Genomic DNA, 14237 nt, shown 5'->3' with positions numbered 1-14237 from the left:
AACTTGCTGATAACTCTGAACCTTTTGTGTCGCTCTGTGTTCTTTCGCCCAGAAAAATTGAGCACAAATGTGTGCCCAAACTAATTGTTCAAATACGAATCGACATTTGTTTCGAATACAAACAGTGGTGTTTACAAATCCCTAAAAACAAGTTACAATACAAGTTGAGTTTCAACAGTCTTTGTTCTTTGAGTCCCTAATTATTAATTTTACCATCGACAAAAGCAAATTAATCTGAATTCTTTAGTAAGGGCAGAACTTTGCAATAAAACATTAAAGCTTCTGAATTTCTGATTTTGGTGTTTCTTAAAAAATATATTTTTTTCAAACGTTTCATTCAAACGCTACAATCATCCGAAATAAGTACTGGGGAATCACCTCAAGGTCGAAATTTTGTTTGGATTAAGAAACCCGAGTTAATTTTAGTTTTGGTACACAACTTGAATTGAAAATGCTGTTGACTAGAATTAGCTGTTCCCTTGTCAACTCAGCAAAGGTAGGTTATAAGTAGAAATCTTTATATTTAATGAAAACCAGGTACTAAAAGTTTCAATAAAAGGTACGTTTTCATGCATTAAAAATTTTTTTATTTGTTGGTGTGTAAATTTGTCCTACCGTCAAGATATATTTGACCTAAAATAGTTTTTATGTGCTTGCACTTTAAATGTATTGTTAAAAGTTTAATAACCAAATACCACTTTAGGTGTTTTTTTTGAACAAGTGTTAAAATTTACCACATTTGTCGCCTATAATTATAATTCTACTTTAAAGATGTTACCAAAGCATAACATACAGACACAAAGTTGTTTGTACTGTTTTCAGACAAACATGTCACCATCACCACGGACTTAAATTGTGATAACACTAACCCAGACTGCAGAAATTAGCAGAATATGGCATCTGCATGCTTGTAAAATTTTGCACCCAAGACGTTTAATTGTACGGTCTTGTCCTCTTTATCATTTTCTTTGCCCCACTGAAATTGGTCCAAAACATTAACTTAAGGAGAATGTAAACTTAACGTGTGTGATATTTGGGTACTGCACACTTGAGATCACGACAGGGGCCATATTCTGCTAACTGGACACTAGTGGCAGTTAGTTGTTTGTTTGGTTAAAGATAAAATACATCACTGATAAACATATTCTGTACACACACCTGCAGTACCAAGATATTTTGGTGCTATGAAATGTACAAGACCATGTGGTGTTCAGATGCTCCAATCTTTAATCACATGGTTGTATTTAGCAATCCACAATTATTAGTTTCTCAAATTCAATGTCGCACAACAGCAAATGTTGCCTATTTAGGCCAAGATGTTTAAGATTGCACTTTAATCATCTTCTGTGGATTTAAACATTTGAGTAACAATTCTAATGAAAAAATCATATTGGTCATTTTTTGTCTTAAGGCTGCTGCATCTCAGGCACCAAAGGCAAGCACCCTAATTTTCAGTGATGCTAATACAAAAGCAGCAACTGTGGGTGGTTCACCCACAGGAGGAAGTGAATCGGAAAGTAAGAGAAATTTTAAGATTTTATTGACAACAATTTATCTTCGAACTTTCACTAACAAAGAAGTTTGGTGTTAACTGGAGCACTACAGACATTGATTGACTATTTGTGCACTCCATAAAACAACATTACACAAGTATTTCTTGGTGATTAGTTTAGTGCAATTGTGTTATAAAGTTTTCTTTCATGCAACCTGCTCTATTTTTTTCATTTAGGAACTTATTGTTATTATACCACTATAAGTAATATATTTTTTAGGTCACACAACAAAGACTAGAGAAGAATTTGCAAAAGTTTGGCCATATCGTTACAGACTACAGGAGCATCACTTGGTAAGCTACTTTCTATTACTTTTGCTTAGGCCGCTGCAAGTTTGATCTAGCATCTTTTAACAAAAACACTTTCACATAGAAAATCTGAATTCAAAATTGTAATTTATTGACGATATTGTTGTTACTTTCACAATCAAATCCTTAAAATTAGTAAATAGGGTCTGTTCAAACTAGCATATTAGGTGCTATGACCGCATGGGAAACAACATTTGACCTATTTTGATGTTAATGGCAGTTCATGTGACCAAATGAAATGTATCTTTGAAAAAAATGGCATGTTACATTAAATAATGTTTACATTGAAAAAATTGAACTTGACATAACCAAGTACCTGTAGTGCTAATAATATCTTTGTTTTGATTCAGAATGAATTGAAAACCAATCACACCCCTGTCCATATGTCAGGACCAATGGACAAGTATGTCGTGCCAGCATTTACATTTTATACCATTGGATTAACTATCTATAGTGCCTACAAAATTCTCACGCTTTAACACTACAAAAGACAGTCCACTACATGGTCTCATTAACTGTATTTGTTAGCCTTGTTGGCAATAAAGAAATATTTATGGCTCTTTGCCACATTGAGTTCACTGCATAAATAAAACACTTGTCTAAACAATCCAATTTCTGGTCAATAAAGAGAATCGGTCATCACCATTTGTTAAGGCACAATGCATTGCACATTAGTGATAAATCAGCTAATTGTTCTATGTTTGTCTTCACTGGGCGTTATCATCTGGGGCTACAGGTTCTTGTGGTGGATTTTCATTTTCTCCTTGACCCCAAGCAAACCCACCAGGCCTTTCAGCTTCAGGTAAAACAACATAATCATCGCTATCAGGGGCAGGGTCAAATAGGTATTTCCTGCCAAAACAACAACATTGGTTTAGTGAATGTTGAGTGGTATCTTATAGCAGTGCTTCCCAACCTTTTCCAGCTCGCGGCCCACTTAAAAAAAAATTTTCTTTTGGCGGACCACCGTATAATATTCAAGAAAACCACAATGAAAAAAACAATCCATTTTGGAGCTACGCAAAGACCAAATAAAGCTAACAAAGAGAGTTCCAGCATCAAGATTTCACAACTAGTACAAGTATTGTTGTGACACAACAATCGCAGTTTGTTGTGTAATAAAGCTTTGTTTAACATGAAATCTTATGCGCCATGCGGCTTTCATAGTGAGTAGTATTGTATTTTTGAGAAAAATGGTCAAATTTGAAAGCACGTTCACACAAATTGTGTAACTTTTTTTAGCCTCTATATTGGTATGGTAGTAGTTTGAAGAGCTTCGCGGCCCACTAGAAAGAACGTCGCGGACCACCAGTGGGCCGCGGCCCACCGGTTGGGAAGCACTGTCTTATAGGATGAAAACAAAAACTGTGTAAATTGCTTAAAACAGGGGTCACCAAACTTTCTTCACAATGGGTCTTTTGCAGAACCAGCTAGAGCGTAAGGGCTTAGTTAGACCTAATTAAACATTTCTATGCAACCTGTAAAACTAGGTGAAATTGACTCTACACATTGTTGTGGAAAAACTTTCCCAGGAAATTAATTTTCAATGGTTAACGAAGCTTCGTTTTTTAAGATATAATCATGCCCAAATACCTCAAGTTGTAGTTTTTGGGGCTAGAGCAGTGTTTCTCAACCTGGGGGTCGCGACCCCCAAAGGGGTCGCCAAGCACTTTTGAGGGGGTCGCGAAGACGCAACTCAACTCGGAATGATTTTATCAGTAGCATAAAAACTTTCCCTGTGACTTCAGTTTAGCATAGTAACTCACACGATTGTTTGACCTAGAACGGGCGCAACAGGAAACTTGGCCGAATGGCCTGGCGCGCCTGACCCATGTACAAAACCTGATCGGGTTTCGTCCCCGGGAGTATCCTGGGTTCGAATCCCGTGAACGACAAAGGGCAATTTTCAGTTCTCGGACTGCCGCCTGATTGTCACGGGCGCAACAATATTTGCGATTGTAGCCTATACTTCTATAATTGCAGTTTTTGGCTTTTCTTAACATAAAAAACACGAAATAGTGAAATGGTTAGTGAAAATGAGCCACAAACACAATTTTAAGGGTTTTCTTGAGTACAGCAAAACGCCGAACTATCGGAGCCACGTTAGATTGCAAATGTGTAATGAACACAATCAACACATTCTGGTAGTAAAACTTCTTGTGTGCGTGTATAAAGGGGTCGCGTTGTGTTAGAAAATCTCTGAAGGGGGTCGCATAGCAAAAAAGGTTGAGAACCACTGGGCTAGAGTTTGGTGAACCCTGGTTTAGAACACAGTGTAAAATCCAAAATTACTTAATTTGCTACAGACACTTACAGTATTCTAGGAGTATGCACAATTTTAAATCCACCATTTTGTTCTGGGAACACATCCTCAAGGAAGTAGTAAACATGACCGCAACCTATGCCTTCAAAAAGATAGATTTGGTCACAACCTTCGTAAAAAACAAACAATACAACAACTTACCAATAACATCAACTATAATTGGGTTTCCTAACATAACTGAGAAGCCTATAAGAACCCATGGTAAATAAGGCGCCTGTGAAAAAGGTGTTTGGTAAAGTTTTGTATGACATAAAGCAACAAATCCGTACATCCTTACATGAAAAGTTAGGATTCCGAAAAAGCTCATTCGAATATAAGGATTTCTTCTACTCCAAATGTACACAAGCATAATTGTGAAGGCTTGTCCTAAAAATACTAAATTCACGAACAAGCCCACTACACACATGACGGTTCCACCCAATAAAAACATGAAAACAAAATCTCCAGTTCTGCCCCTGAATGAACCCTCCTCAAGCATTCTGCAATATCTATACCTGAAAGACACATTTGCAAGAGTGGAGCATTGAGTTTGACATATTAGCACAGTATTTAACGGGAAGTTACTTACAAAAATATCATGTTGAAGAGAAAATTAAAACCAAAGACCCCAAAGAAAAGAAAATTTGTTACGAGTCTCCACACTTGATACTGCTTGAATATAAGATCTGGATTGTAATAGATTTGGAAAGGAGATATAACTTCAAGTTGCTGAAACATAAAAATACTTAGGTTTAAAGCTAACAGTACACAGGTTCTCATCAGTGCGGCTGGTGACAAAACATTGGTAGTATCGGCTATTGTAGCTAATAGCTATGTGTCGGCACTGCTGTTTGTTGGGAGCAACAGTCTGAAAAGCCATGCCAATAAAGACTTGTTATATCGTGTGTGTTTTTCAGTTAACAGGCTAAAAGAAATTCTACCAGGTTTATCTTATGCACAGGACTACCACTTAAAAACTCTACCATGTTGTTTATGGAGGTCAATGATCTTTCTACATCAGTATACAAAGCAATCTAACACATGTTACAAGATGCAACCATTTTTAAACAAAACTTACCACAGCAACAGTTGTGAAGAAGCAAGCTGTTGTGTAAGCTCTAGTTATCGGAGGAATTTGCATGTACTCCTGCTGAAATGTGACATGAGCCATTTTGATTTAATGCAGTTAACTTGTATTAAATGCAACTTTCAAGTCTTTTCTTCTTTGTCAGCACCACTAAACGATTGCAAATTTATATTATTCACTTATATCACATACTAGTGATCGTTTGGTATTAACACCATTTTTTTTCTAAACAACAACAACAAATGGTTAGCATATCCACTTATTAAAGCTTTTATATGTTTGACTTTACATTAAGGAAATCCGGAAACACGTCCTTCCATTTCACATTTTTGTTGTGGTAAATATAGCAGCTTCCTTTTTAGCTTTCTGTCAGCGGAAAAACTTGTCCACCGTTATTTTTTAAGGCCGGTAGAAGGTCAGGTTTTGCAATAAATGTTAAACACAACTAAACCTTAAAAGTCTCCTAAAACCAAGGTATGAAAACAAATAGTCGATCTTGGTTTGTTGATTATTAAGCCACGTCCTGTTAATGCGTTACCACCAGGTGTCCTTGTTGGTGTAATTTTTAAAATTTGTTGGCGAAAAAAATTTTTTTTAGTAATTGTTCACATTATTGAGGTCAGGACTAATAAAAATATATTTTACAATAGAAAAAAACGAAAATCTACATTATTTGCGAAACAACTCATTTTTTTACAAATGTCACGAGAAATCAGTCATCCGTGACTTTCAAAACAATGAGATTGAGAAAGTTCTGTTTTTTTCACTTTTGCTTTTCTTATTTCGGAAACATATTTTGCAACCTGTTTATTATAGTATATTTGTTTTTTTACTGATCTCAAAATGGAATCTGAGGAATTAGACAGCCCCACAGATCCTCTGTCAGCAGATGACATGTTGTTTCCAGTAAGTATTGTTCAATTTACTGTTAGACTTATTACCATTTATTTATTTAAATTGCCTTAAACTTCTGCAGGACTGCAACATTAAAACTCAACATCACAATAAAAAATGAGAAAAGCTTTATTTTGGTGTGCCAGAATCTATAGGTGATCATGTTGGTAAAAATTGTATAACATGGACAATAAATAGGGTAAAAACTAATGATGTACCGAATCGGCGAAATTTCGATTCGGCCGAAACCGAATATTCGGTGCTTTTACCGAATAAATTCAGCCGAATCAACCGAATCATTTATGACGTCACGCGAAGTCGTACCCTACGCGTTTCACATGAAAACATAAGTTTATCTACCTGGCTATTAGTACAGAATGGTTGTGTTTCGTCCTTACTTTGGTTGCCTCAATCATGATTTCCAATCCGACAATGAATTACCGATTTTTTGTCTGCAGCTGGAAAAGCGATATTGTGTTAAAAAATTAATGATTGATGCGATTTTCGTTGGTACTAACAAGAAAAGACACGTTTACGCTTTAAATGTGTGTTCGTAAAAGATTCGGTTGCGGCCAAATCATCTTTGCAAAAGTGGCCGATTCGGCTGAATAAATTCGGCAAACCGAATATTCGGTACATCTCTAGTAAAAACCCAATTACGCAATAAAGATCTGTAGGAATAATGGGTAGCAGCTTGTTTGGCTGAATATAAAGTTACTATCTTACATAGGACCGGCAAAAAATAACTTGACTTTGTTGAACTTAACTTTGACTTGTGTGTTTCTTGTCTTAAGATTGAAGATTCAAATTACAAAGTATTTGAGAAAAGATATGAGGATTTGAATGTGATTGATGTTTACAATATTGCATCCAGTGTCGGGCAAGAGTTTGAGAGGCTTACAGATGCATTTGGGGGTAAGTTTAATTTTGTATTTTGTGCACCATTTTTACTTTATTGCCTACTGCACTCACAATAAAGCAATTCAGATTTATTGATATACTTTTATATTTAGGGGCTATTTTCAGTGGTGTTATGCCAAAAATTATTCGAATTCTCGAAACACTGGAGGTGCTTGTTACAAAGCGGCAAGAAGAGTTATCAGAAATGACTGAATTAAAAGGAAATGTTCAAAAACTGCAGATGGATAGCAAGCTAAAGGATGAAAAACAAAAAGAGGTCACCTAATGCTTGATTTTACAGAATACACAAGAGTGTAATGTTTGACAAATGTTTTAGTTACACGTTGTACTTTTGATAATGATCACATACAGTTATCCATGAATTTATTAACCGATTCAGTACCTTTGATTAACTATAAACATTTAAAAGAGAACAAACAACTAGTGATGGGACGGGTACCCGGTACTTGGTATCGATGGTATCAAACGATTTCAGTGGTATCGATACTCGTACTCGGTATCGAAATATTTTGCCTCAGTTTTCGATACCAACATGCGAGTACCAAAGGCCGATTTACACCATAAGAATACGGGCAACTTTATGCCAATATTTGCTTCGGACAGCACAAAATTGGAAAAAAGTTCCGCCAGTTTACGTATATCTTTTTCGCTATCACGTGGAGATTACATTTTTCTGCATGTGTGTGTGCACGCCTGTACCCCGACCATGGCAGATAAATTAGCCAGTGATATACAACTAAGTACAACACTACAACTAAGTACTCGGTAATCGTACTCTGTATCGAAGGTATATACATGTGGTACTCGTACTCGGTATCGGTACTCGCTTCAAAACCTGGTATCGTCCCATCACTACAAACAACATGTTCAGTTATATATCAAAAAAGCACAACAAAAAGTTTAAAACTGATGACCACCGTTTTCTTTTTTGTTTCCAATTATTTTTGGTATTAAAACTGTTGGTGAAAACAAAATCAGTCCATTTTAGATTATTAGAACATATCTTTAGCGTCATTCTTCGGTCATTTGATTAAATCTTTCTCAGAGGTTTTACATATATTGATTTTTATCCTATCTGATATTCATTATCACCTGTTGTTCATTTGAATAGCTCTTTTTAAAAGGTTTTACAATATTGAGAAGGTCTAATTAAGTTATGTCAGAAATCAATTAATATTTATGTTAATAGGAGTTGGATATTGTTGAGTCAACTTGGAGAGACGAAACTCGAGATTTGTTGGAAAATATTAAAACACTCGAAGAAGATAATCAGAAACTTGCAAAGCTCATCACAGAAAAACTTGAGGTATGTTAAATGCATAGCTACCAATATAACTTACGTGTTTTGATTGCCTGATGACACTAATACAGCATACATAGTTACCTTTATTGCAAAACACATAGTGTCATTCATAAAGTATGTAAACTGTTTAGGTTGTGATGTAACTTGTGATTTTGCTCATTGCAAGCATACCACATATATTGTTTATTAACCAAGAATTTTGTTGTCAATAACTTTACTCTTTCATATTTTTGAATCCATCCAAAAAATATTTTGCTTTAAACAATACAGCCTGTAAGTGTACTCTAATAGTTAATGATTGTATCATGTGAACTCACTGGTATGGCAAGGTATTCTGTCTGATTAAAATACACTTTTAAAAGTTACTTCGCGAGCTGCACAAAAAAAGGGTTGCTTGACACCACTGGGCTAGTCTAAACCTACGATACCTTTTGTGTTTCTTAGGAAGAAAATGACAATGAGGTTACAATTTCTGTGACGGATCAACAAAGTAAAATGACGGCCAGACTTCAGGAACAACTACAGAAACAGAGAGACGATATAAGAGCGAAAAATCGAATCATTGAGGAACAGAACACTGAAGTGGATGCTGTGAGTGCAAAAAAATAAACCTGAGGAATGGTCGAATATGACCCCAGTTGTCTTACTATGATAAGTTACAATAAATTAATGTTACAAATTGGGCTAGTGTTGCTATCTTGAAGTTGCATAAAAAGTTACAGACCTGTAAGAACTGAGTCAAAAAATGGCAAAGTCGTCACTTTTTGGGATCCTTGTTGTCTTTTCATTTTTTTTGCAGTATATTTTTGTAACAAAGCCCTGTTTTACTAAGAACAAAATTGCCAGCAAAGTAGTATAAAACGTATTCATTTTATTAATCAAATGTTTCTACATAAACAATTGTCATCACATGTGAATTTGTTTTATTTTACATCACTGGCAATTTTGTTCTTAATAAAGCTCTTATTCAAGTCTGTGTCATGTGTACCAAAGCACTGTTGTTTTGCAGCTTTTTACACATTTCTTTTTCGTTACCCTTTTGAATTTTGTGAACAATGTAGCTTCAATCGCAAATCCAACGCCTCAGCAAACTGAACATGGATCTTCGCCACAAGATGGTGCTCTTGGAACAACAGGGGAAATCCCTGATCCAAGAAAAAGCGGAGTTGGAATCAAAGTTAAACGAGAAAGATAAAACATCGCTCCAACTTCAAATGAAGTAAGTTTTAAAAATCAACAACAAAAAGTCTAAACAAGTGTGGTAATGCTAAAGAATGATAATTATAGATTTTAGCAGCAATTTGTTTGAAAGTTGTTGTACAATGTTTATGTTTTTTATCTTTAGGACTTTACCATCATCGAACCCAACCACCCCAGAACATGAAAAACCAATCCCTAAAAATGAACAAACCAGTATGGATGATGGTGTAAGTGTCAAATTTAACCAACCATTGTATTTCTGTGTGTTGCTTTTTTAAATGAAACGAGGTAACCTATGGGTGACACATCCTATAAAAAAATTGTTCATACAAAAATAAACTATATTGTGTTGTCCTAATTTTCAACACACTTAGCCTCACGCTACATGGTATGCATAAGCATACTTAATCTTTGTAAAACTTCTCCATGTTTCCATCTAGTGGCCAGGCGACCCACTGCTGGCAAATAAACTTGTGATTGATTTGAACGACCCGGACCGACCCCGTTACACCCTGAAAGAACTGCAAGAGGTTTTGGAGCAAAGAAATTTGCTAAAAATCCGAGTTTTTCAACTCGACGAAGAACTACGTTATCACCGTGGGTAAGCACAGTTTACATAATGAAAAAAATGTTATTCAATTTTTGTTAAATTTTAATTTGTTTAGAAACACTATACATGGATCTGTTCATAAGTTTAATGAGGAAAATAACGGCCCAAATAGACGTAAAAAGCGACATGGTTTATTATTCAAACGTTTCGGCAAATGCTCATGCCATCATCACTGATACGAGAGGCCACATCGGTTACACCCGTTTAAACACTTGAGTCACATAAAAGGTTCATGTCAATCTTAAGATTGCTTTTTTAAATTTTGTCCTGCAAGTTATGTCGTTATCCTGATGAAGACGTCTTGTATAGGACGTCGAAACGTCGATTGTTTACAATAAAACTGCTGGATGAGCAATACTTGGCTGCATGAGCAATGCTTTTTACGTCTATTTGGGCCGTTATTTTCCTTAAACTTAATTTGTTATAGTATCTAAAGCACGTTTTGGTGATATTTTTATGTTGCACAACGCACATTTGTTTCTTTATCTGACTGTTTTCTTATTTTCTATGCATGCGTAACACAGAATGGCACGGAAGTTGGGACTGTGAGTATATGTAGTTGTGTGGTCAGCAATAAATTGTTTCTAATACTGATTAATTGTGTATGGCTATTGGCTATTACAAACGAATGCTTCATATAATTCTGGCTTCAATTTAAAAATTTAATCTGTTTGAAATATGTCTTCTTCATCAGAAACTTCACAAAGTAATTCGTTCAGAAACATTTAAAAATGTTTTTTTTTTTGCTTTTGTTGCACTTTCATTTAACAAAACTTCATGAGATGTTTGTGAAGTGCTCATCAAAAAAAAAATATAACAAATAGTTAAACTTCAATAAAAAATATTTAGATGTTAAAGAATAACGTGAAAATTATTGGTATAGAATAAGATAAGAACCATTTTAACAGTTTGAAATTCGTTTTTAGTTATAAATCCTGTAGTTGTGTATGGCTATTGGCTATTACAAACGAATGCTTCATATAATTCTGGCTTCAATTTAAAAATTTAATCTGTTTGAAATATGTCTTCTTCATCAGAAACTTCACAAAGTAATTCGTTCAGAAACATTTAAAAATGTGTTTTTTTGCTTTTGTTGCAATTTCATTTAACAAAACTTCATGAGATGTTTGTGAAGTGCTCATCAAAAAAAAAATATAACAAATAGTTAAACTTCAATAAAAAATATTTAGATGTTAAAGAATAACGTGAAAATTATTGGTATAGAATAAGATAAGAACCATTTTAACAGTTTGAAATTCGTTTTTAGTTATAAATCCTGTAGTTGTTAAAGCTTGGACTGTACAAATCTTTGATTTTTCATGCATGTTAGCGTGTTTTGACTTTCCCTTACAAAAACTAGCAACAGAGTTGTTTAAATCAATAAATAATAATATTTCATCCAGTGACGATTCGTGGGAAGAGTTGAATGCGAACGAACTGCGAGAATCAAAATCATCAGAAAAATCAAAGTCAAGTGCGAGTGGTGTTAGAGGATTGTAAGTTGGAACAATTTGTTACGACAGCTAAACTTGTCTTTCTTCCCTCAATATTTGCTAAGCACCTAATATGACTTGTCCATAATCTGATCTCAAACTCGTAGTTGTGCTTGACGGCTATATAACAGAACTTAAAATCACTCTAATATAGTATTTGAAAACTGCCATCCAATCGGGTTTCCGTTTGTTAAATATTGTTTGTCAATAGCAGTGGTTCCCAATCTTTATCGACGAATTTCTCCCTTAACAAATAAAAACATTTTCATTCCTCCCCATCAGACATAATAGATGGTAAACCAGGGTCGGCAACCCCAGGGACCCGTGCCAAGGTTGGCACGCAAGGTGGTTTTTAATGGGACGCCAACCGATTTGCGTGTTTCTATTGAAGTAACAATTTAACCTGTACACACTGCTTGTTTATAGTTTTTATCATGTCATTGTCTTATAATTCAGCCTTACATGCACAAAACACTCTGATTTCTCTTTATTATCGATATCTGCTGGCACTAACCACGTATTTTTAACAAAAGGTTGGCACATGGAAGTAAATGTCGCCTAAAAGGTTGCCGACTCCTGGGCTAAACCACACACAGACCATACTGTCCTAATGTATTTTACTTTAACTAATGTAATTATCTCATATATTTCTATTCCACACTTTGTACAGTTTTTCGTTTTTGTGGCCACGACCTGAAACGCAAGTCGACGGTAAACAGCGTCCCCAAGCGACAAACACACAAGACGATCCATCAATCGAGAAACAGCGACCTCTACCGGGAGTTACCGTGGCAACAGCGGAAGAAAATGACAGTGATGACGAAAGCGACGACGATGACGTCATCTCCTCGGAAATGCAAGTGATGTCACCAACGACCGAACGAGATGAGCTCACGCCGTGACGAATTGGTGACGTCACAATGCCGTAAGACCACTGTGTTTTGTTTCGTCACACAGCACTATTGTTAAGTTGGGATGGAATCATTGCATGTGAAGTATACATTGTATTACTGTTTGTCTTTAATCATAATGAAATTTTTTGTTATAATTTGTATAATTTGCAGTTCCAAGCTTTAATGAAAAATGTATCGTGTTCCAAAAATTTTACAATAGGCATTTTGCGACTTCACTTAAAACGCTAAACTTTTGGTTAAACGTATCCGCTTGGGGGCGCTACAGGTACAATCTTAAACTACGACACACACCATGTGCTTATGCGGTACTTTAAATCTTCGTTCAATCTTTGTTTTTAATTTCTAATTTGTCTAATCCCAAACAGTTTTGCCGCTATCCTTTTGCCAACTTAATAAAATATTCAAACATTTTATGAAACGCTTACCACAAAAATACCCATGTATAATTTTTACAATACCCAACGGTGTTATGCGTTGCCATCAAGGTTAGATTGGTGTCGTTTTTCATCGCTCATTTCATTTTTTTATTCGATGTACCTTATCCATGAATCGCAATACCTTTTCAGATGACTCCCGAATTTGTTGCCAATCCACCATTTGTTCCATCAGTTAATTTTTTTCTTTGTTACATGTGTATTACCGACATAGCGCCGTGTTCAATACTCAAATGTTTTTTTTTTGTTTTTTTATCTGTAAATCTATAAAATCTTTCAGGTTACGATTAAAATACAGTAAACCTTGGTTAATCCGGACCCGTTTGGGCCAAAAAAGTTGTCCGGATTGGGCGAATATCCGGATAACCCGATTTTTATTAGTTAAAGCCTTAACACGTTACAATACAGTTGTACCTCGAGTTTTGTCCGATTTAGGCGAAGATCCAGATTATCCGAATCCGATTTACTGTAGTACCTTTTCTCTTTATTGGATATTTTACTAACGATACATTAGCCAGGGTACCATAAGTCGAAATTTGGATTTTTTCCGCTGAATAAAAAATACACCTTGGTTAAAATTGGATTAAAATTTTCACCTTTGCTATTTTTAATGTTCCATCCGTTTTTCCTATTCTTTTCCTTTGTAGCAATGATCCTTGCCTAAAACCTTAACCGCTAGATGTCGTAATTGCTCACTGTGCTTCCTTTGTGACATTGCCTGTTCAGGAAATCGCATTTTCGAATAAATCCTGCGGCATTCGTATTTATGTACCTAGTTGCGGCGTGGTTGTTACACTTAGTACCAGAGTAAAAAAATCCCTTCGTCGAAAGCCCCACTCCTTTAACTTTTGTTTAGGTTACCAAATCCATTTATATACAGGTGTTAATTTTAAATTTGTGGTATGATGCAAAAATCCACAAATGAAGTGTATTCTACTTAAAAGATTTGTTTATAATCCTGTCTTTGCTGTAATGAATCGAATTACTTAAAATCGAGAGTGGTCATAAAAAGTTCGACCCCTCCAATCGAAACATTTGAAGGCAAATGGTATTGACAACAAATTATCATAGTACCATTCAAACTAACAACACTGTGCCCCCTCCATCATTATAATGCAACGTTTAGTTTAAAGACCTTCTTACGGGTGCCGCTGCAACATTGCATAAAGATCACATAGCAATGACCGTTTTTGCTTGCAAATTCCGGCACATTCGCAG

General features: G+C 35.4%; 3 protein-coding genes across 5 annotated transcripts; 2 read left to right on the top strand and 1 right to left on the bottom strand.

Annotated features, from left to right (window-relative positions):
* Positions 1-360: 360 nt before the first annotated feature.
* Positions 361-2437, top strand: LOC145214391 (uncharacterized). The gene is made up of 4 exons (XM_080082900.1): positions 361-496; positions 1412-1517; positions 1773-1846; positions 2212-2437. Exons 1-4 carry the CDS (start codon positions 452-454, stop codon positions 2338-2340), a joined length of 354 nt encoding a protein of 117 aa, XP_079939026.1. The 5' UTR covers positions 361-451; the 3' UTR covers positions 2341-2437.
* On the bottom strand, positions 2361-5491 carry LOC145214389 (derlin-2-like). Its single transcript, XM_080082899.1, has 6 exons — positions 5242-5491; positions 4753-4892; positions 4462-4678; positions 4326-4398; positions 4176-4266; positions 2361-2713 (listed from the first exon to the last, which is right to left on the bottom strand). Exons 1-6 carry the CDS (start codon positions 5332-5334, stop codon positions 2569-2571), a joined length of 759 nt encoding a protein of 252 aa, XP_079939025.1. The 5' UTR covers positions 5335-5491; the 3' UTR covers positions 2361-2568.
* A 475-nt stretch (positions 5492-5966) lies between these two features.
* LOC145214846 (RILP-like protein 1) lies at positions 5967-13782 on the top strand. Of its 3 annotated transcripts, XM_080083454.1 has the most exons (11): positions 5969-6156; positions 6939-7059; positions 7158-7321; positions 8255-8371; positions 8813-8959; positions 9430-9587; positions 9714-9795; positions 10009-10169; positions 10703-10723; positions 11582-11674; positions 12342-13782. In XM_080083454.1, exons 1-11 carry the CDS (start codon positions 6094-6096, stop codon positions 12571-12573), a joined length of 1359 nt encoding a protein of 452 aa, XP_079939580.1. In that variant the 5' UTR covers positions 5969-6093; the 3' UTR covers positions 12574-13782. The 3 variants fall into 3 exon arrangements, with proteins under 3 accessions (XP_079939582.1, XP_079939580.1, XP_079939581.1); XM_080083455.1 differs by lacking the exon at positions 10703-10723; XM_080083456.1 differs by lacking the exons at positions 10703-10723; positions 11582-11674; positions 12342-13782 and adding an exon at positions 10234-10679 and having other exon boundaries at positions 5967-6156.
* The last annotated feature ends 455 nt before the right edge of the window (positions 13783-14237 follow it).

The sequence above is a fragment of the Phallusia mammillata genome, chromosome 2 (assembly GCF_965637545.1).
Source record: "Phallusia mammillata chromosome 2, kaPhaMamm4.hap1.1, whole genome shotgun sequence".
Taxonomy (NCBI): domain Eukaryota; kingdom Metazoa; phylum Chordata; class Ascidiacea; order Phlebobranchia; family Ascidiidae; genus Phallusia; species Phallusia mammillata.
Note: the sequence above shows the minus strand (reverse complement) of the source record. Positions and strands in the feature narration are given on the sequence as shown.

Excerpts from the sequence above, each read along its gene's own strand:
- LOC145214389 (XM_080082899.1), bottom strand. The coding sequence starts at position 5,334 with ATGGCTCATGTCACATTTCAGCAGGAGTACATGCAAATTCCTCCGATA. Across the intron at positions 4,893-5,241 it reads TCTTCACAACTGTTGCTGTG|CAACTTGAAGTTATATCTCC; the intron begins GTAAGTTTTGTT and ends TTTATGTTTCAG. Across the intron at positions 4,399-4,461 it reads TCGGAATCCTAACTTTTCAT|GCGCCTTATTTACCATGGGT; the intron begins GTAAGGATGTAC and ends CCTTTTTCACAG.
- LOC145214391 (XM_080082900.1), top strand. The coding sequence starts at position 452 with ATGCTGTTGACTAGAATTAGCTGTTCCCTTGTCAACTCAGCAAAG. Across the intron at positions 497-1,411 it reads CCCTTGTCAACTCAGCAAAG|GCTGCTGCATCTCAGGCACC; the intron begins GTAGGTTATAAG and ends TTTTGTCTTAAG. Across the intron at positions 1,847-2,211 it reads GACTACAGGAGCATCACTTG|AATGAATTGAAAACCAATCA; the intron begins GTAAGCTACTTT and ends GTTTTGATTCAG.
- LOC145214846 (XM_080083454.1), top strand. The coding sequence starts at position 6,094 with ATGGAATCTGAGGAATTAGACAGCCCCACAGATCCTCTGTCAGCAGAT. Across the intron at positions 9,588-9,713 it reads TCGCTCCAACTTCAAATGAA|GACTTTACCATCATCGAACC; the intron begins GTAAGTTTTAAA and ends TTTTATCTTTAG. Across the intron at positions 10,724-11,581 it reads ATGGCACGGAAGTTGGGACT|TGACGATTCGTGGGAAGAGT; the intron begins GTGAGTATATGT and ends TATTTCATCCAG.